General features: G+C 37.0%; 2 protein-coding genes across 2 annotated transcripts; both read left to right on the top strand.

Annotated features, from left to right (window-relative positions):
• Positions 1 to 4,081: 4,081 nt before the first annotated feature.
• LOC103956780 lies at positions 4,082 to 4,732 on the top strand. The gene has a single exon (XM_009368817.2). The coding sequence runs from the start codon at positions 4,082 to 4,084 to the stop codon at positions 4,730 to 4,732; it is 651 nt and encodes a 216-aa protein (XP_009367092.2).
• A 16,098-nt stretch (positions 4,733 to 20,830) lies between these two features.
• LOC103956736 (lysM domain receptor-like kinase 3) lies at positions 20,831 to 22,247 on the top strand. The gene has a single exon (XM_009368762.3). The coding sequence runs from the start codon at positions 20,831 to 20,833 to the stop codon at positions 22,112 to 22,114; it is 1,284 nt and encodes a 427-aa protein (XP_009367037.2). The 3' UTR covers positions 22,115 to 22,247.
• Positions 22,248 to 22,553: the final 306 nt, after the last annotated feature.

The raw sequence follows: 22,553 nt of genomic DNA, 5'->3' as shown, positions 1-22,553 counted from the left end.
TCTACTTCCGTCTTGATGAAATAGATCATTGGTTATGCACCTGTTCGTGCCCCTACCAATGTTGTTAAGGAGTACCATTCTAGTAGTCAATATGTGAGACTAATTTTGCTCCACCAAACATCATTGGAAAAGTAGAATTTTGACATGGATGGCCTTGTTGGCTGAATCCACCCTAGTAACTTTGGTTTACTTTGTGAACATTTTTCCATGTTCTTGGATTCAAGTTTGGTGTATGTTTTACTTATGGATAATCTTATTGATATTGTCCACGAATATAAGTTAATTGAATCATGTTTCTTAATACATGTGACCAATTCAATTAAACGCGTGATTAGGTAGGAATGTGGGAAAGTTAGTTGTCTGGATGAATGCGTATTATGCACACTAACTTTACACCTAAATCACATCTCTAACAACGACTTCAGGTCTATCCAACCTAATTAAGAGCATTAGCACACTCCTCATTGTATGAATGGTACTGTATCACCATTTAAGGGACCTTAAATTCTCCTTGATGTTGAGTTTTTAAGGATATTCGAGATGACAATGATCATAAATGAAACCACTAAAGAAAATAGAGTAAAATATCTATGCACCACCTCCAAAAATGAGCCTGAAGCTTTGATTTGGGGCTAATGGGTTGTCTTCCAACTGGGAATACACCACATGGGCCGGCCTAGAGCCTGGTGATTGAGCAGTTTTCTTGCTTTGGCACGACCTTTTAAGACACTAAGGTTGAACAATGATGCTACAACGCATCTCCTTATCTGAAGTAAGGATATTGTGCCTACAAGCACCCTTTGCCAAGCATGCTCATTAAGGAAATTGATTTTCTATATCATTCCTCGCAAAGATATGACACGACTCTCTTTTCACAGTGGATTCAAGGGAATATATATGGACTAATCCAACCAAAATGCGGACCATATAAATACTTATGGTTTTGGTTGATGAATCAACAAACTGGTCACATGTTTGTCCACACACATTACTGCTAAACCTCCTGGCCGATTAAGGTTTCACCACCCTACTTATCCCTTAAGGTTCGGGAGACTAGATAATGCCGGAGAGTTTATATTGACGGTTTTCGATAAAGCATTGCATGTATTTTGGGTTTATAATTGAACATTGAATTCCCATGTTCACCCTAAATAGCCTTGCCTAGCAATCATAAGCGTAAATTTAAATGATCGCTTGAATTTTGGTAAAAGTACCAAGTTTTTAGTTTCTGCCTAGGGCTATACAATCCTCGTACGCAGTTATGTTGGACCCCCTTAAGGCCTATTGCCACCCAACCTATACAACATTACAGTTGGTTACTGGGTACGAACCTGACAATTTTTGTATCTAAGTGATTATTTGATCAATTAGAGATATGAATTATGCCCTTGCGTGTTAATCTATGAAGTCTTATTCCGAATTACTAGAATTACAGTTTATGTCGTTAACATGAATCTCACTAAGACTCCGGAAGAGCTTGAGAAAACTACCTTGCACCTGAAGATGGAATTTGAGATGAAGGATCTTAGGAAAACTCGTTTATGCCTTGACCTGAAGTTCAAGCGTTGTTCTGATGGTACCTTGGTTTACCAATCGAACGACACCCTGAATGTGTTACTTTTGAGTATACCTTTGATCGTCCATATGTTATATGCAAATGAAACCCTTGAAAAGGTTATGGAATTTGAAATTCCATATCTAAAGTTCAACTTTGTGCTTCGTTGTACTTAGCTCATTGTATTTAGATAGGACATCTCATTCGATGTTGATCTTGGTAAAGATGCAGCACCGCGCCTATGCGCAACCACTGAATTGGTATTAAAGACATACCCTGAAGGTACTACGAGGGCAAATCTCAACACATCTCGAGCGGATCCAACCCCCTGATCCTCGAAATGATGCTTGTCTTGTTGTTATGGTGACGCAGGTTACTTATCAAACCCACGCAAGGCAAAATCCCCAAATGGTTATGTTTTTACTGATAGGGATATCGCAATATCTTGGAGGTCCACAATATGACCTTAGTTGCGAAATCTTTGAATCATTCCAAGACTTACCTCACTTCACTACGCCACAAGTGAGATACGGTTAGGAGTTCTTGTTGAGCATATTCGAAGTACTTGCTATGTTTTCATCCATCCTTGAGTCCCGACGACGATCCATGAAGATTATGCCGCATGTATCCACCCGACTAAGACATGATACATCAACAAAGTCAACGGCAAGACATATTGCGTCTACATCTACATCAGGAGAGCATCAGGAGATTGAAGTCATGCAAGCCGATCCCAGACAACCTTGCTGACCTCTACACGACATCACTGCCAAAGTTAACCTTCCAGAAGCTTGTCCAAGAAATTGGTATGCCTAATTATCATATGCAATGCTTGTAGTTCTCATTTGGAAGTTATGTCAAACTCAGGGAGAGTATCCAGAAGTATACTCATTTGATCTTAATGTACTCTTTTTCCCTATGATTAGGAGCATTTTTCCTGCTGGGTTTTTTCTACCTAACTAGGTTTTAACGAGGCACCCATCCAGGCTGATCATACCCTTGAGAGCTCTTCTACTTGCATCCAAAAGACGTATAGTTTTGACTTAATGCAACTTCTCACTTTCCTCTTTAGTCTATGAGTTTTTCTCCCACCTTGGGTTTTACCATAGCAAAGGTTTTGTGCATTTTACTTTTTATGCATTATTTCATTGATTTGAGACTCGCATTCGCTCATTGGGCCGACGACTTCATCAATTGTACTTGCTTCATCACTGAAGACCTGATGCACCATTTACTTAAGTATTTACACACTCAAGGGTGAGTGTTGAAGTCCTATTGGAATAAGAATGTGATTGTGTAAATCCTAGTAGATATGGGAATGTATCTTATATTCCTATTAGGAGTAGATTACCTATGAAATGTTGTAATCCTAAAGGGTAAGGAATTAACCTTCCCTACTACTATAAATAAAGGCACAATGGGGTGGAATAACACACACCCACAATTACACATCTCTCTCTCTTTCGCTCTATTATTGCTGCACATTTCTCTCTCTATGGCTTCCATAATTGTTCAGTAAATTATAGCTACAACATTGAGTATTATGTTTTCACTTTTTCGGGAATGGAATTAAATCTTGATTATTTTATTTTGACTCTTATAGCAGTCAATGCAATAAAAAAAATCTAGATTATTTTGATGGGTAATACTAGGGAGACTAAATTTATAGACCAAATTTTGTAAACTAACTGAGACCATAGAGTTGGCCAGACCCGATTCTTCAAAAATAGATGGACAATCATACTCCAGACACTTTAAAGCTCTTGGGAAATGGCCTTGCCTTGGCTTCCTTTAGTTGGGAATAGCAGAATAACAACAACAGCTGAAGTGCAAAGGAAGTTCCACTGGACCCTGCAATCATCTAGAAGATGGATTCCAACTCTGCAAAGGAGACTCCTGTCTGGAAGATGGACTCCAACTTTGAATCGAGGGTTTAGCGGATTGTGTTTTTATCTAAATTTTGCTCATGATTCATATTTGGACATGCAACTAGCACAATCGGAGCTTATTTTAGGGCCAAGAAAACTTAAATTCAAGATAGCTTTAGGACCAAGAAAGCATCATAGTGTTAAACGCCCTATCCGGTTACTATTTAAATGAGGCCGAAAAAGTAAACTTCAGTACCGGTTATTTTAAAGAAAACTAATGAAAATGGATTGAAAACTTTGAGTTTTAACGAAAAGATAAAATAAAGGGTAAAGTGAATAGTACTAGGATTGACTTTTTAGTGTAAAAATATGAATTTTCGTTTAAGTGAACAGTATCGGGAGCTTTTCGTTAAAATTCCCTTAATTTTAATCAATTCCCAATCCGGAAAGGAAAAAGGATTCCTAGACAAAGAAGGAAATCTGGTCCGCCACGTCCTACACGATTTGGGTTTTCCTAATTTAACCCTATTTTAACTCACCATGAATGTCTGACCCAAAAAAAAAAAAAAAAAAAAACTCGCTCAGAATCTCCATATATTCCTCCACCCTCGTAAGTTCACACCTCAAATTGTCAAGTTCTCTTACGTGCCTCGACAACATGAAGCTCATCGAGAAATTGAGGCTTAGGCTTTTCAACAAGGCTTTCAACTCCACAAAATGCGACAAAACAACAGTGTTGGTGGTGGATAGGATACGCAAGTTAAGGAAGAGGAAAGAGGAGGACATTGTGAAGATGAGGAACAAAATTTGTGCTCTCTTGCAGTGTGGTCAAGACCCAATAAATAAAACTTGCATTGCTCGTATTTTGATCGAAGATCTGATAAGAGAAGAAAACATTTTGGAGGCGTACGTGTTGATCAAGGGTTTTTGTAACTTAGTTAGGGGTAGGCTCTTGGTCATTCAAGTGCAGAGGGAATGCCTCGAAAATTTAAAACAAGCGATTAGTAGTTTAATTTTTGCAGCTAAAAAATGCTTCCACGAGATTCCAGAATTATTGACACTTGAGAAAATTTTTAAGAAGTATGGAAGTGATTTTGTGCTTGCGGCTACTCAACCCAACTATGTTACTCCCGTCATAGTTGAGAAGCTCTCAAATAGAAACTCTACAGACGAAGAAATAGAGAAGATTATTCAGCAAATAACCAAGCCATGCAATATAAATGGAGAACAAGTAGCGTGGAACTGTCATCCCACATCACCATACTTATATGATGGAGTTGCGTACAATGCTTTTATCAATTATAAATGAAGAAATTGTAGTACATCCAATTTGGAGTAGTTTACTCTTTGAAAAAGAAATTGGCGGTTTACTATAATGTAGCTAGGAATCATGTATGATAGGAGTGCTTATTACCATGTATATATATTTTTTTTAGAGTAATGTTATTTATACCATCTAAATATATCACAATTTCATATCAACTTATACAGAAATTGAAGTGGACTAACACATCAATTTAAAAAAGATCTTGTACCAGCAGAGGTGAATAATCACATTAATTAAAAGAATGATCTTTTATTACTATTATTATTATTATTTTTAAAAGGGGAAAATTGATGGCAAGCTACGGTTATCCACTCCTTTCGGGGGATGGGAAGACTTACAGAGGCATTTCAGCCTTTTTTTTTTTTTTTTTTTTTTTTTAAAAAAGAAATTGATGAAAGCCTAATGTTCAAGTTTTCTAGGCTCACAGTTGCCTCCTCCATCCTCTCATCTCTCTATCGTCATTTTTCTTTTCTTACGACTAATGGTACCCCTCCACCTCTGCTGACGACTGATCAAACCTCCATAATCACAAGTGAGAGGCTCAGGGTAAGAAGACAGTTCATCCCAAAGATCTTTGAGTTTGGTGTATGTGAAGATTGACTGCTGTCCCTGGCAACATTAGCCAATTTCTTGTTGAATCTGATAAATCCTTGAATTATTGCCTTGTAAGAATCAATCCTCAAGATCCTTTTGTTCGCCCCTAATATTCGCCATGGGCCTTGCGGGCATTTCAGAAATTTACTCAAACAATAAATTAGTGGGTGCAAGTCTGCCACTACTAGATGCCGCTAGTAAACGGGATTTGAATAATTGAGATTGTGCCTAAGTACGACTTCTAACCAAGAGGTTGTGCCATTGAGTGAGAGTGGCTCAAATCAAGGTTCTTTCTTTGCCTTAAAGATAAGGACTTCACTTATGTTGAGAAATGTAACAATATCTATATTGCAGGTTTGTTGGAAGTGTAAATGACAAAATAAAGTAAATGACTAGTATTGTAGATTGCTTGCAAATTAAATGAATGGAAATTAGTTGTATAAAAATGTAATTATTTAAAGTACAAAACATTATAAGTACAAAGGGATGCCAAATACAAGGTTCGAGCTTGTTCCCAAGGGATCGGGCAAGTTGCTCTAGTCTTGTGGCAATTTCTAGTGGTTTGGGGAATGGCTTTGAAGGTTGTAAATAAAAATACAAAGTAGATCAATACTACCGAGTGAGCAGCAGAGCTAAAAACAAGGAAAGTAAAGGGTGCTTGGCTAAAAGTAAATGTTTACAAGGAAATTGAAGAGCTGATTTAAGTATAGTTGCTTGATTGATTGGTTGAGTGTCCATAATCCTTTTGCCTCTGCTTATTTATATAGAGAACCAAGAGAGACTCACTTGCTGAGAACATTGAACTTGTGGAGAGAACTCCACTGCCAGCTTGCATATGAAATAATATTAAAAGAGGCCAACTCACATTTCCACCACATGTCGATTAATTCTACTTGCAATAGATTAATATTTAAAAGAATCAAGTTGGCTTCTTTCCTCCACATGTCCATCTCCTAAGTCTATCAACATCTTTACTCACAATAAAGCCATGGCTTCAAACCATGTGGAGAAACATTCTCACATGCAACTTTTGGTATATTTGCACACTAGTTCCCCAAAATGTCATATTTTGGCTTTTAGACCCAATTAAGTAAAATTGTGCATATTTTAGGTGCAAATACCTTCCACACGGCAGTCGCAATTTGCAGTAGAGTATACTGCCAACAATAGTACCGTGCACTGATTGCAAGGTCCACAAGAGTACCATGTCGTTGCATCTCTACCAAATGGGAAATTTTGCATCAGACATGGATCCTCTCCAGATCCATTGGTCTTAATCCACCAAGTCACATCATCCAAGCCATTGAAATTTGATCCAAAGGCTAAAGTTATTATAACTTTTAGAGTAGGCCCCTGTTTGTAGCCATTGGATTAAATTTCAATGACCCGGATGATTTGACTTGGTGAATTAGGACCAATAGATCCGAAGAGGATCCATGTCCTTTTGCATCGGTGGTTGCGGGAGCTTTAATTGGTAGACCCATCAATAGACTCGAGCTTATTCTTTGCACTCTGAGGAATGCGCATAGAATGGCACCATTGTCCGTAGTTTTGTCATTCGAGGAGTTTTGAAACTAGAACAAGATTCGATGAATCCGAGTGATGTAAGGTGAGAGGATCGGATGTGTTTAGCACCGCCTCTGTTAGCTGTGTCTGTACTAAAGGTTGGTTGTGTTTGTAGCGGAAAATGAATGGGTGTCGAGAGTCACCAGGATCGTGCTGATCTGATGCCATATAAATTGATGTGTGAATATGTTTGTACTGGATATTTGTAACTGTACAGAGACAATCCTTTCCTCCAATCACTGCAAGACGGATCATGATTATATTATCCTACAATCACTCCATATCATATCATGATCAAATCGCTCACTAGTTTGCTTCCTTTAACAGACGCAACTATTGTATCTTCATGCACAACCTTTATAGTTAACCACTTTCACATCTACATAAAGGCGAGACACGCCATTTCTTCTTGAATTTCCAAGAATTGGGTATCGCCATTATTGTATTAACTTTTGCAATCCAATTTGCATTACTATAAGCTAACTCCAAATTAATAACTAAAATATGAAAGGCCACAATTTATATATTTCCTTGTAGATAACATAGAATCCTTTTAACCAGATAAAAATGAGCATCGATTGGAGTAGACATGAACTATAACAAGCATAGTTCACAGCATATAGGCTATATCATGTCTAGTGAAAGTTTACCGCAAAGCTCCTACCAAACTCCTATACAAAGTGCAGGACAAAACTTACAACGTCATTCCAGCCTTTTGAAGCACATCTTTGCATACTTAGATTGAGAAATAAAAGGATCCCATTACCCTCGTAGGTGACTTGTAATCCCTACAAATTATATAAATTAATTAACCATTAAAATAAATATTATACATATATTCTTTTAAGGGTTTTTATCACAAATGGTCCCTAAAATTTATCCTCACCATTAATATGATCCCTGAAATTAAAAATCAATCAATGTAGTCCTTGAAAATATGTATCACAAATCAAAGTGGTCATTTCGTCACAATTCTATTAAAATTTCTGTTAAGTGCTGATATGACACATAAATGGGTCTCACAAGATTTATGGGTTTTTATCACAAATGGTCCTTAAAATTGTCCCACACCATCAAGATGGTCCCTAAAATTGACCGACACCATCAAAATGGTTCCTGAAATTGACCCACACCATCAAGATGATTCCTGAAATTAACTCACATCTGGTCCCTGAAATTGAAAATCAATCAATGTAGTCCTTGAAAATAAGTGTCGCAAATCAATATGATCCTTCCACCACAATTCTATAAAAAAATTTTGTTATGTGCTAATGTGGGATTAATAATAAATTAAAAAAGTTGTCTAAATACCCTTTTGCACAATTTTTTTTTCTTCTTATAGTAGGGCGTACTCCGAAGAGAGCTCCCTTCCATAAATTCTCAAATGTACAAGGTTTAACCAAGGCCAAAGAGGGGGTGTGGAAATAGTTTTCAACCAACAATGGATGCACTTCGGTTATAACATCATTATCTTAAGGCAGAGCTCGTTGTTCTTTGCATTACTAGACCACTAGGGAAGCGTTCAACAAGCTCTCTAAGATTAAGGTTGAAAGGATGTTGATCGCCTAAATGTTAACGGTGATGTCCCGGAAGTCATTGCCAATGGGCCAAGTTGTCACCAAAGGTGATCTCGATCCAGGTTCAATTCGATGAAGGGTGTTGAAGTGTGTGAAGATAAGTGTAACGAGATTTTTTCAGAGAATAGAGAGTGAATGAGGTATAGAAATGTGGATTGAGATCGGAGGTGATTGCAGGACTGAGTTTTTGGGTTGACAATTTTTTTTATCAACTATTAAATTATTAAGCCTATTTGTAATTTTTTTTTATTTAATTAGACTTGTGTGACCCATTTATGTGTCACATCAACACTAACAGAATTTTTGACATAATTGTGACGGAAGGACTACATTGATTTGAGACACTTACTTGAGCGACTACATTGATCAATTTTCAATTTCAGGGACCATTTTGATGTCATGGGTCAATTTTTTTAACAAAATTGTGACATAATGACCAAATTTTTTGTGAAATTATATTTTTTTTGTTGTTTTTTTAAGTATAGTTGTTGACGAATTATTATTAAGTACAATATATTACGTATATATTTGCTGTGGCTACGTTTGAATTGACAAAAATCATTAATTGGTACATTTATTTGCAATTTTGGTATATTTGATTTGATACATATTGTTAATATTGGTACATTATTTTTATTTTGGTACGTTTTATTTTGTACACATTGTGTATTGGTACGTTTATACCATTCTCAATCCTATTTTCTCTTAACAGACTAAAAGAAAAACTCATTTCGGTACATTTGATTTTGGGGGATTTAAAAATATTTTAAACTATTTTGAAAAGAAAATATCTTCAATCGTAGATAATTATTGCTAAATTGTAGCATTATTGTGAAATAAATTGAATCTAACCAAAGTTTTTTTTTACAATTATCTCTAACGGAGGAGAGTGTAATCAAAATGCTAGATTATAGGAAATTTGTTACAATATAATGTGCATATAGCACCAAAATTATGATAAAAAAAGTTTAATCAAATCACTAAAAGGCATAGATGTTTGATCTAAAAAATTCAAAATTGAAGCGTTTATATCAAAAGATCCCTAATTTTAAATTATTAAAATGGGGATATGAGACGAGGACGGACATGAGGATGGCATTCGCATTCCCCCACCAACAGTAGGGCAAGCTCAGCCGGGAATAACGAGAATCGGGAATAAATTGTCATCAAAGATCGGGCTTCAACATATAGTAATTGCATACAAGATTTAGAAGGAGTGAAGACCAAGACTTTGACCTTATTTCTTTTTTAACAACGATATATTTACACTAAAAGTATCAGAATAAATTGTTATCGAACTTACTATGAACTTGGAATTTTTGCTTCTTATTTTTGTTACAAAACTTTGGAAAACTAAACCGCATAGAACAAGACTTGAAGGGTGAAGACCAAGACTTCCAAGTCTTGTTGGTGAAGACCTATTTACTCCTGTAGGCCCTTTCCGCTGGTTTCCATTCCCACCGACCCCCCTGCTACCACGTCAATATATGTTGAAAAAGAAACAAAACTGAAGTCTTAACCAAAGGATAAGTTCATTTAACTATAAAACAGCATGCAATCTCTCTTTCTCTACTCAAACATCACTACGTACGATTTGTAACTTCCCAAATGGCAAATTTAGTGTTTATGTTGGTTTCTCTTTTCCTCATATTAATCAGTATCATCTGCCTCCCTCAACCATCAATGGCCATCTCCTCCTGCAACGGCCCATGCCAAACCTATAACGACTGCGCTGGTCAGTTCTGCATCACCAACGGCGACTGTAAAGACGATCCTGATGTTGGGACCCCGCACATGCAGCAGAGAAGGTGCTCGTCGTCCACAAGAGCCAAACTTATTCTCAATTATTTCGACGAAGGAGGAGATGTTTATACCCATATTTGGTACATTCTACATAGCTTGATCATCATCTTTAATTGAGGTCAACCATGGCAACCAAGGGGGAAAATGATTACAGATGTGCAAATTAAAGACTAGATTGCCATTAATTGGGCGGAATGAATTTAAAAATATGTAACTGTTGAAAGAAATGAGTCAAGGTTGAGGAGGAAATTAAGAATTGGATGCTTTAACCTAGTATAAAAAGGACTCTTTAGGTCGTTGTTAGAAGTCCCCGACAAAACCATTCAACTTATCTTTTTAGTTTCTTTGCACCGTGTCCTTTTATCTTACTTTTCTATTCAAAATGTAGCAATTTCTTACAAATTAGTTTCAATTCTTGCAAATTATTTTTTTTCGCACAAAGTAATTTTCAATTTCTTGCAAGAGGAGTATTGTAACTAAAATAAGAGTACTGTAATTTAATTACTTATCAATTCGATCAATTCGATTAGTTCATTTGGGTTGGTGCAATTCAATGTGATTCACCTTCTCATACATTTCATCGTACCATATCAATCACCAAACTCGGTTCCACCCGCCCATCCACTCATCATGTTTGCACGAACAACACTCATCTCAACGTCCATTTAACGCACATTTAAAAGTCCTTGCAACCAAGGTAGAAAAAATATTTGACCGAGACGCGTTCCTTTCCTAGGTCCCCGGTCACACTGAAAAAAGTCTAATCACATCACAACCAAAATCAGAAAGACCAAGAGATCTCGAAACCCACAGACCGATCGCCGCGTCGCCGGGATGGATTTTGAGACCAACAGGAGATGGCGGTGGCCAATCAATGTGCGACAAGCAGTACTATGCAAACAGTGAGCTAATGGTGGATGGAGGTGTGGGATGGATACACAAATAACGGCAAGTAATTGGAGGAGCGTAACTCTAACTTGCATAAGAACCGACTTCATTACCGTTGTGATTCTTCTTAATCCCTCTCAGCATTATTGAAGATCCAATTGCAATTTTTTTTCATAACCAATGAGTTTAGGTTGCCTTGGATATCAATTTTTTTTTTATCTCTTAGGTTTTGCATTTTGTGGTTTATATATGAGCAAAGTAATTGGAGGAAAGAAGAAATGAGGAAGGTTGGTGGGATGCATGGCGAGAATAAAGAATAATGAATCAAACCAAAAATCTTAAAATTGAAAACAACTTCAAATAATTTTTAGTGGGATAGGATCAAGGAACTAAACTATTAAAATTGAAAATAGCTCCAAATGTTATTGTCAACTCCCGATAACCTCTCCACACTTCCCATGATCAAGTTCTACTCAAATTCAATTACTTGATAACTGAAGTCACATTACAATGATGACTAGTCGAATGATGACTTACTATCATCAGAGAGAGTCACTTATCGAGCATAGTTATTTGGTCAAGGGGAGTCTCAACAGTATGTTATAATGGACATAAAAGTGCATTGTACTCCTTTCCACTCGACCAAGTTTTTATCCCACTGAGTTTTTCTTACCAACGTTTTAGTGAGGCAACATTATATTGTCTTTTAAAATTGTGCTCGATTTTTCTCCTTCGCTTTTGATTTTGTCCCATTGGGTTTTCTAAGTAAGAATTTATCGAGGTAAATTGATATACATCCAAAAAGGAGTGTTGTAAATATCGTTTACTATGTGGTTGTCCATATTCTAAGACAATATGTAATATGTTAATAGTTTAGTTCCTCTTTGATGTAAATAGTGAAAACTCTACACACACACACACACACACACACACACATACAGGGATTCTAATGAATAGAATAAGACAATCGGATTTATTTTCCCCATCTTTATATTGTCTTTCTATTCTCTCGTATTCTCTCTTGTTTCATAGTTTATTTCCAACAGTATGAGTGTTGTTGATCTAAATAAGTGAGGGTCATTAGTTTGATTTGGAACATTCTAGTGTTGTTCTAGTTCATAGTATTGGTGCATGTAATTCCTCCATTTCACCCCAAGGTTGATGCATTAACACGTTGGTCACATGTCTATTTATTGTCCACACACAATGCTGCCTAAGTGTTCAACATCTTGATTAAGTCAATTCGACTAGATAATGCTGGAGAGTTTATGTTGCAGTCTCTCGACGATTATTGCATGTTTGTTGGGATTGAAGTTGAACATCTAGTACCCATGTTCACTCCCAAAACGGCTAGGCATAAGCGTTCCTTAAACGCCATCAAGCGAAAGTTCAAACCTTAGTGATGTGGACCAAGTTGCTGGTATCTTCCTGGGGCTATTGTATCCAGCCATGTTGGTTTGCTTGAGGCCTACTGCTAACCAATCCTATGAACCATTACAGTTGGTTACTAAGTATGAGTTTGACATCTCGCACTTACGTGTGTCTACGTGCGTAATTTACATGCCAATAGGGCCACCACTACTTACTCAAATGGGTTCTCATAAAAGAATGAGAATCTATGTTGGTTATGATTTGTTAGTGTTTGTGTGTTTTTTATATGTATTTCAATGGAGGACCTGTGCTGAGAACTAGAAAATGGTTGAGAGGAAGATGATGGAATATGTTTTGTTAATTTCTCACAATATGCATGCATACATTTTGTTACCGTTATACATGGAAGGAAGGGTGATCCTTCACTCTCTAACACACAATACAATCTCAACCATTCATTGGTATCATCCTATGAGATACTGCCACTTGTCTTATTCTATTACTTAAGCTAGATACATCATTGAGCAGCCATGTGGACTATGATCCAATGGCTCACATTCAAACTGAAATATAAAGCATGTAAATTGATCTCTGCCGCCAATCTTCAGCTGAAGGGTTACACTCCAACATGATTCACCATCAATTATTCGTTATTTAAAGTCATTGATATACGATCTTTTTACCGTACGTTTTGTAGTTTATCACTTTGATGAGATAGTCTTCCCGTCATCAAGGAAAGATAATAACGTTAACGTTGATAAGCTCATATTTATATATATTTTATATCAAATTCACTTGTCTTTTCTTAGTTAGTTCCTTATATTTTTGAGTTATTTACTTTGTTTTTGTGTTTTGTAGGATTTGTCAAGTAAAGAAAAGAAAAATAACACAAGTGGAATTTTAAGTAATAAATTCGTCAAAACTGCCTGTGCAGGTCAGCTGACTTTGGAAGCAAGTTGCGGACATCTCAGAATGAATTAGAGAACGAGCCTTATATTCTTGGAAAGCTACGGATGTCTTTTTTTTTTTGAGCATTTCGCGGATTGTTAATATCATTTTTCTAGAAGAAGTTATGGCCGTTTTAACACTAAAAGGTTCCCAAGAGGCTGAGCAGTTTGTAACTGACAAGAAAGCATTGATAGCAATAAATCCAATAATTCTAGCAGCCAAAACTGATGCAATCAAGAACAAACCAGCTGACAGGAAATGGAATTAAAGATGAGGATTAAGAGGGAGTAATTGGCATAAAGGCTACCCAAGGAGTTACAATTGTTTTACATTTCCTCTCACTTATTGTCATCACTAAATGGCTATTAGTGGGTGAGTTAAGGAGAAGAAAATGAGGCAGCAAGAATTGGTTTAAAAGTAGCATTGGGGAAGGAAGTAAGGAGGAGGAGAGCCTTAGTCGATTTCTTTCGGTTCTATTTTCTCAAACTCATGTCTATCTTTTGTTTTAACTTAAGGATTGTGTAACTAAATTTTTAGTAGTTAGGGGCTGTTTGAAGCCCCGAATATGATTACAAGTTTGTTATGACATTTCGTTTGAATTACTTTTATGAATGGATGAAAATTGGTTCACTACTTGTCTCATTGATAAATTCTTTATATGTTTTCTACGGATGCATACTTAGTAAGCATATCTAGGATTCTAATGCTATGAATATGTATGTGCCTGCTCTTGTCGAATGAGGACCTACATATGTTCTAGGGTAGTACTTGTTAATTGCGATTAACATATGAATCAATTTCTAGGATAAGTGAGACAAAGCTAGTACTTACGATGCCTTGTGATGACTCAAACTCTTTTCGTTCTTAATGATTTCTACTTGTTAAATCTATGAACACACCATTCTACATTGCATGTTAGGAACTAAGTTAAGTTGAAAACGTCATTCTCTTAACATACTACATAAGAAAGAGTAATAGGTTGAGTTCTAACATTAAGCCAACTTGAGCATCTTCATCCGAAAATAGAAGGAATTTGAATGAAACATAACATGTTTGCATGATTATTTGGTGGTAGATAGAAATTCCCCTAACTCGTTTTTTTTAATTTGTGAACTACTTAAAATCTGTTTCTATTCTGTTTTTGTTCGATTTAATTTAAATAGCAAATCAACTCCAAAAATTCCAAAAATTTGTATGAGTGTAGCTCTGTGTGTCTAGTATTTGCATATAAAATTTCGTAGACTTTAGATAACTGTAAGTCGGTCTAACAATTATTTTTCGGTGGCTGGTTAGTAGGAACAACAGCCCAGTTTTTGTGACATTTTAAGTAATTAGATAAAACAATCTTCTGTAGGAAAGACCCTTATTTTCATATGCTACAATTGACAAATCTTATTGTTAATAAGGAAAATTAATAGGACATTTGTATGCTACATTGTGGTGTGCTTTTAATCTTATCAAACGTTCCTAAAAAAATGATTGTCGTGGATTAACCTCACTATATCCCATTTAGATCCCTACACTGCCCATTCTGAAACTGAAGTTCGTTGTAATAGATGATTTCTGCTACCTTATCAATTTGGTAGTTTTCGAAAAACTGAATATGTAGCTAATGAACATGGTAATTGCGTATCTTTATGGAATCTTGCATGGGACTCAACTGAGCCACACCTACACTTAATATTTTCACACTCCTACTTCTATGAAGACTCGGTTGAACCAACCTTGTCTTGGGCTATAAACCTGCTGGCTTGAGGGATATTTACTAGGCTAAGGATTGTGGCCTTTTCAACTTGGGTCAACACATTCTTAACCTAAGTTGTTATTTCAAGCCAAACACAAATACAAAATCGAGCCTTTTCAACTCGGGCCTTGTTATCCAAAATGGTCCCTGAGATTTGCATAACTCCTTATTTTGGTTCCTGAGATTTGAAATCGATAGAATTGGTCCCTGAGTTTGTCCACCATCAATCATTTTAATCCTTCTGTGAAAAATTTTCATTAAATAAGGATAAAATGACAAAATATTCTTCATTTTTGTTAAATCATTTTGGTCTATTGTTTATTAAATTGAGGGTAATTTTGTCATTTTAATCTTTATTTAACATAACTATTTACAGAATGACCACAATGATTGATAGTGGACAATCTCAGGGACCACTTGTATTGATTTCAAATCTCAGGGATCAAAATAAGGAGTTATGCAAATCTCATGAACCATTTTAACTAAAAACCTTCTTCTTTTTTCTTTCTTTCTTTCTTTTTTCTTTTTTTTTTATAATGAGAATGCATTTTTTTTTAAATGCAAAATCAAATAGCAAAAAAAAAACGGGAGCTGTACTTGCAAACTGCTAATTGTTTATGTCGTTTTAATTTTACTAGCCTTCATGCACACGCGTGCAGAAAGCATTTTTTGAATCACGGCATGCTATGCGCGACTTACACGTTTTAAATCATGTTAGAAGAAAAGTCAATTATTTGAAGTAAATGAATAATCTTAGATCATGCTAGAAGAAAACCCTCATAAATCAATTAAAGCAGTTGAATTCACATAATAAAATCAGTCTCTATAGAATTTACATTAAGAATAGAGAAAATAATATTTAATAAACAATTGATTGAATCACATTATTATTAACTCATTGTGAGGCAAAGCCCACCCTCTCCCCCTTAATGTAGATAATATCATTTGTTAAAAAAAAAATCATTTAATAACTAATTTAATCACATTATTATCCGTATTTAATAAACAACTAATTGAATCACATTATTGTTAGTCCATTATGAGACTAAGCCCACCTCTTTTCCCCTCAGTATAGATAATATCATTTGTTACCAAAAAAAAAAAAACATTAATTTGACATCTAATTTAATTACATTATTATCCGCGTGCGAATTTATAACCGACATTACATGCCTCTTAAAATGTTTTGAACGTGTTTAAAAATAGATAAATTGAATCACATTATTGCTAGCCTATTATGAGGTACTAATTAAAAAAACACCGATTAAAAAAATACTATTAAAATGACAAAAATGCTCTTGCCTTGTTTGATGCATTATTTTGGGATGCCTTTGAAGTTTTTTGTTTTGGGGGTATGTTTGTCCAATTACTTTTGGTAAAGCACTATGACACCAAAACACTATTGACCTATTGTGTTCTCTTTATATATAATAGATAGATAGATATAAAATTGTCGTGGAAGTGTATTATAGCATAATTGCAATGGTCGTCTTAACCTGATAACATTATACTCAGAAGTACCTTTTGATAAAAACAAAACATCATAACTATCACTCCCCTCCTTGCCCTCTCTCACTTTCTATCCTCGTTGACAAGACAAATTACACTGGGGAGCGATTCCGTAGTGTGATAACAATTTCACCGATACAATCAACGTCAAAAAGCAAATTGATTAAAATTCAAGTCTAAGACAAAATGATCACGAAATAAAATGCACAAATGGGTGGCGTTTTAGTTAATTAACTTAACACAGTTTGAAACATTGCTTGATGCATTAAGTGTAAGAATATAATTGACCAAAAATTTATTTTTTAAACTTTTAATCAATTTTATTGTTACATTTCACATGTTTAACTGTGTTTTCCGACACATTAAAAATTATTCTTAAAACATAAAAAGAAAATTTTATTTGAACGAACCCATACAACCTCACTTTACACCCAATTTAAATCTTAATTGTGAATTGTTTTCTTAGCCCTATTGTGTAATACCCAATTTAAATCTTAATTGTGAATTGTTTTCTTAGCCCTATTGTGTAATTATCATCAAATACAAGATGAAATAAACACAATCAAAATTTACCAATAAACTCACATTCAATAATCACACCCTTACAATCACGCAATAATTCTTTTACGTTCTGTTTTGGTTAAAACCCTAAGATGTTGTCAAAGAGAAAAATAAGTTCTTTTTAACGGATGAATGATAATTTTAAAGTTTTAAATCCTTCAAATAAAATATGAATCAATTTATGTCAATGTTTTTATTTGATTTCAATTCTTTATTTTTAGGCTTTAGTAGCAATTTTATAATGCCTGCTCTATTGCCTCTTTGATTTAGTAGAAAGCCCGGTTTAAACCATCTCAAATAGGCTTGAAATCAAGGATAATAAAGGTGGATGATGTATTTTCTGGTATATTGTTTCTCTGCCACCACATGTTCTAGTTTTTTCAAAGATCCATATATATGGCTAACCATCTTTACCAAGGATCACCTTGGAGACAAGTTTTAGTGGTAGTGTCCCGATAAATATATGTCAGAACTGAATCTTTCTTGTTAAGAGGGAATAGCCATCACTCGAAGAGAAAATTGAAATCAAGGATTATTGAAATCAAATAATTGAATTGGGTAATTATACTTGGTAAAATCTCGTTGAAACAATAACTTATTCAGAGCATTATGTGCGAAAAAAAACCCTTACGATAACCCAATCCAATTTTCTCACAATTCTCCACTAATTCAACCTCTAAATCACTACACTCTGTACGATTAGAAAATGCTAAATTTCTCCAAACTTAAAAACATTTTGAATACCTTAACTCTTAGGTTGGTTAGGTGCAGAAAACGAGCAATGCAAAATATGCAACAAAAGAAGGATTAAACATGAGACAAATATGTAAGATATGTTGTTCTCTTTACGTTTGAATGAGTTGTAGAAAATTGATTTTGTGTTTTTATTTTTTCAATGGGTATAAAGATAAATTTACATATTGAATTGGGTTTGTGAGAGTAGTTTAGGTAGTAAATTTGGATTTAGAGAGATATTGATGATTTAATTAAAATTCATATGGGTACAGTGGCATATCCAGAATTTTAACCTTGGGTAGTCCTAGTATAAAATATTCAAGGATTTTGTAGACGAAAATAGTCCGCAATGGTAGCTCTTATATCTATTATATTATCCTATTAATTCACTATAATTTATCCTATCGAGTCCTTCATAGAGCTCCGCCTAGGGTTTAGGGTGGTCCTCCAAGGTTCTGCACAAGCATTTCTTCGATGTGTGGTGGGTCCCGGGACCACCTCGGTCCCTATATTGATCCACTCCTGTATGAGTAGGGCTGGAAAAAATTCCCGAAAATCCTAAACCAAACCAAAAAAATCCCAAACCCAAACCGAAAAATCCCAAACCGAAACTATCCCGAACTTTGGTAATCCCATACCGAAAAATACCGAAATATTCGGTATGGAATTGGTTTTCAGATTTCTTTTGTTCGGTATTCCCGAAATCCCGAAATATTCTTTTGTTTTTGGTTCCTACTTTCCCGCGCTACATTTGCAAAGAACAATGAAAAAATAAAATAAAAAGCAGAGCCTTTCGGTTCCACTAGCAAAGGAACAAAAATAAAATAATATGGGAAAGGCATGTGATGGTGATGCCTTGTCGGTTTGGGATAAAAGCACAAAGCTTTTTTGGAAACTAAAAGCACAAAGCTTTTGTTTTGGTTTTGAATCTTGATTCTTGAGGCAGAGAGAGAGAAGCAGTCTTCGTGTTGGGAAGCAGAGATAGGAAGAAGCTTTCTCCTCTCTGGCCTCGACCCATTTCTCTCTCTATCCTCTCTGAAGCTCTCTCGTCTCTGGGTTATGAATCCTCAGCGCTGCGCATGCATGATTCATAACCCACAACAAATAATTCCATTTGATGATCACTGAAGCTTGAGAGAAAAAGATTGGATTTTTGCATGTGGGTTCTGAAGGATTTGTGCAGAAATGGCATAAGAACATGTGATTGTGAAGAGGAGTGGGTGTGGCCGTGTGGGGTTGGGAGCGAGGTGGACTCAGAGTCGCCGCCGTGCTCGAAGAAAAAGATTGGATTTTTGCATGTGGGTTCTAAAGGATTTGTGCAGAAATGGCATGAGAAGATGTGATTGTGGAGAGGAGTGGGTGCGGGGTTGGGAGCTAGGTGGATTCGGACTCGTCGCCGTGGTCGTTGCTTTCTGAGAATGGTGGAGGTGGCGGAGGAGAATGGTATTAAGATCTCTCAGGAGCAGGCTTGTGAAGAAGCCACTGGAGATGGCTGGTGTTGGCTGCGTCCCGAACCGTACCGAAAAACCGAAAAATATTCGGGAATACCGAAATTCGGGAAAGGCAAAATTTCGGATCGGTTTCGGTTGCTAAAATCTCATCCCGAACTTTTTCAGTTCGGTATTTGGTATATAGTTTTCGGTTCGGTATCCCATACCGAACCACCCCTATGTATGAGTATAGAGAGTAAATTTGGTGTAGAAATAGGTCATATGGGTTCACCTCGTCAACCTCAATTTCGCAGGCACAAGCTTTGGGCGCGGCTTATCTCCGATGATGAACTCGTCGATCGCTTCATCTTCGACGATGACCTCGTCGACTGGGTCATCTCCATCATTTTATTCTTCTTCGTTGGTTCGCAATCGCCATAAGTGTGGCTTTGAAGATGCTGATTTTGCTTTGGCTTCGGCTTGCCTCCTCGTTGACTGGGTCATTTCTGCCATGGATGCTCTGTAATCTCCGTCTGTATGACTTTTTACATTAGAGAAATTGGGGATTTGTCTTGCAGTGAGAGAGGGGAGATTCATCATGCTAATTGGAGATTCATCTGGCATCTTTGGGGATTCTTTTGGATTCATCTTTATGCCATTTCATGGATCTGCAGACAACAAGTTAAGAAGAAAAAAAACAAACAGAGCAGGGTGGAATAAAATTTTAGTTTTTTTTTTTTAATTCATTGAATTTAGAAGATGATTGGTGTCTGAGTTGGTATTTAAATTAATGAAAAAAAATGTTGATTAATTTTGAAATGTTGATTAATTTTTGGATCTGAGTTCTCTGAAATAAGTATGATGTGGGTTTTCTGAAATAAGTATGATTGTTGGCTTGGCAGTTCATGAGTTCAATTAGAAGTTTTCATAAGAAAAAATTAAAAATAAAAATTTAGTCATAACTAGTCCGATAGTGCACCAAATGTTTCACAATTTTAGTATTGCTTAGTCCAAGCCAAGCCAATCTAATTTAGTCTCTGAAACTAATTCAGTCCGAGATAATCTAGTACAACTTCTTAATCCGTGCCAAGTCAATCCAAATTAATTTTCTAAACTAATTCAGAGATAATTTAATGCAATAAACGCATCTTAAAAGTCACTGCTCCCATCATCCAATCGGTCCTCCATCCCGCTATCATGCGCCGTTGTAGTAGGCGCGCACAATGGACATGCGCCAACCACATCATTACCCAGTCGCTTCCGCATCCACGGCGTCGAACAACTGACTCTAATATTAAATGTCCTTGAAATCTCGGCATAAAAAAGTATTCCCCCATTCTCGGTCTCCACCCATATGTGCAAATCCAAAATGTCAGTCGACGCCGCCCAGCCAGTCTCCACCCCTCGCCGGACCCCACGCACCCATCAATCCACCCACCCAACTTCCGCCGCCTCCTCCTCCTTCGAACAGCCTTCCACCTCCAACACCCACAGCGGCGGCCACAACACCTCCATCACAAGTTACAAGCTCTCTTCCTCCACTTCCTCCTCCACCTCCTTCTCCAACCTCAAAGACTCCCTCCCCGTCCCCGAAAACCCCATCCTCTACGACTTCTCCGAACTCTGCGCCGCCACCAACAACTTCCTCTCCAAACGCCTAACCGACACCTCCACCCCCTCCTGGCGCTGCAAACTCCGCGGAAAAGACGCCGTCGTTTTCCAGCGCAAGTTCCGCGTCAAGCTCTCCGCCGCCGAACTCAAAAACCGACTCTCCACCCTCTGCCGCAGCCACCACACCTCCATCATCAAGCTCCTCGGCGCGTGCATCTCAACCGACCATACATTCCTCGTCTACGAATTCGTCCACGGCGCCAGCCTGGCAGCCTGCCTGCGGAACCCCAATAACCCGAATTTCACGGTCCTGTCCACGTGGACCTCACGTATGCAGATCGCCACCGATCTCGCTCAGGGCTTGGACTACATCCACAACAACACCGGCCTCAACGTCAATTTGGTCCATAACCACATCACAAGCGGCAGCGTTTTGGTCACCGAACCGCACTACAACGGCCTCATCTGCCATTTCGGGGCCGCCCAATTGTGCGGCGAGACCGATTCCTACACCCTCCAAAACTCTAATCCCAGACCGGGAGACCAAATCGAAGGCCCCACGTCGAGATTGAGCCGATCCGACAGCCGGAAAAACCAGTTCGAAGGCGTGAGAGGGTACATGTCGCCGGAATTCCGGACCACCGGCGCGGCGACCCAGAAGTCCGACGTGTATGCATTCGGGATCGTAATCTTGGAGCTTTTGTCGGCTCAGGAGCCGTTCAAGTACAAGTTCGATAAAACTCGGGGCGATTTTATCAGAACCTCGGTGGTCGACTCGGCGCAGGCGGCGGTTCTCCGCGGAGGTCTGAGGACTTGGGTGGATAACAGGCTCAAGGACTCGTTTCCCGTGGAGGTGGCTGAGAAATTGACACGTTTGGCATTGGAGTGCGTACACGTGGACCCTGATCAACGGCCCAGCATGGAACGCGTGTCGGGGAAGATCTCCAAGCTGTATTTGGAGTCGAAGTTTTGGTCCGACAATGTGAGAGTTCCGGCGGGGATTTCGGTCTCACTTGCCCCGAGATAAAACGCTGTCGTTTTGGTGGAAGAACAATATTCTAATTCTGTACTTTTGTAATTAGGAAATAGGGAATTTGAGAGCGACATAAGTGATTATTTTGAACATTTAAACGATGAATTTCAGTGATTTGATAACGATACGAGTGGGTATATGTTTTTTTTAAGTATTGAGTTTGAATATTTGATACACTCACAAATATGTTATGTCAGTCTTACGGCGTCGGCTACGATTAAAAAAATAGAAAAACTAATAAAAAAAATTTGAAAACTTTAAGTTTTAACGATAAAGATAAAATAAAAGGTAAAGTAAATAGTATCATGATTGATTTTTTAATATACAAAAACTTTTCGTTAATATTTTTTATTTATTTATATTCTCGTAATCAAATATAAATCGATATATTAACATTAACAACTAATGTATTAAAAAGTCATATTACCTCATA

Source organism: the organism of the source record quoted next, unplaced genomic scaffold (genome assembly GCF_019419815.1).
Source record: "Pyrus x bretschneideri cultivar Hongxiangsu unplaced genomic scaffold, Pyrus_bretschneideri_v1 Contig5, whole genome shotgun sequence".
Taxonomy (NCBI): domain Eukaryota; kingdom Viridiplantae; phylum Streptophyta; class Magnoliopsida; order Rosales; family Rosaceae; genus Pyrus; species Pyrus x bretschneideri.
The sequence above is the reverse complement of the archived record's forward strand: the minus strand, read 5'-3'. Positions and strand labels throughout refer to the sequence as shown.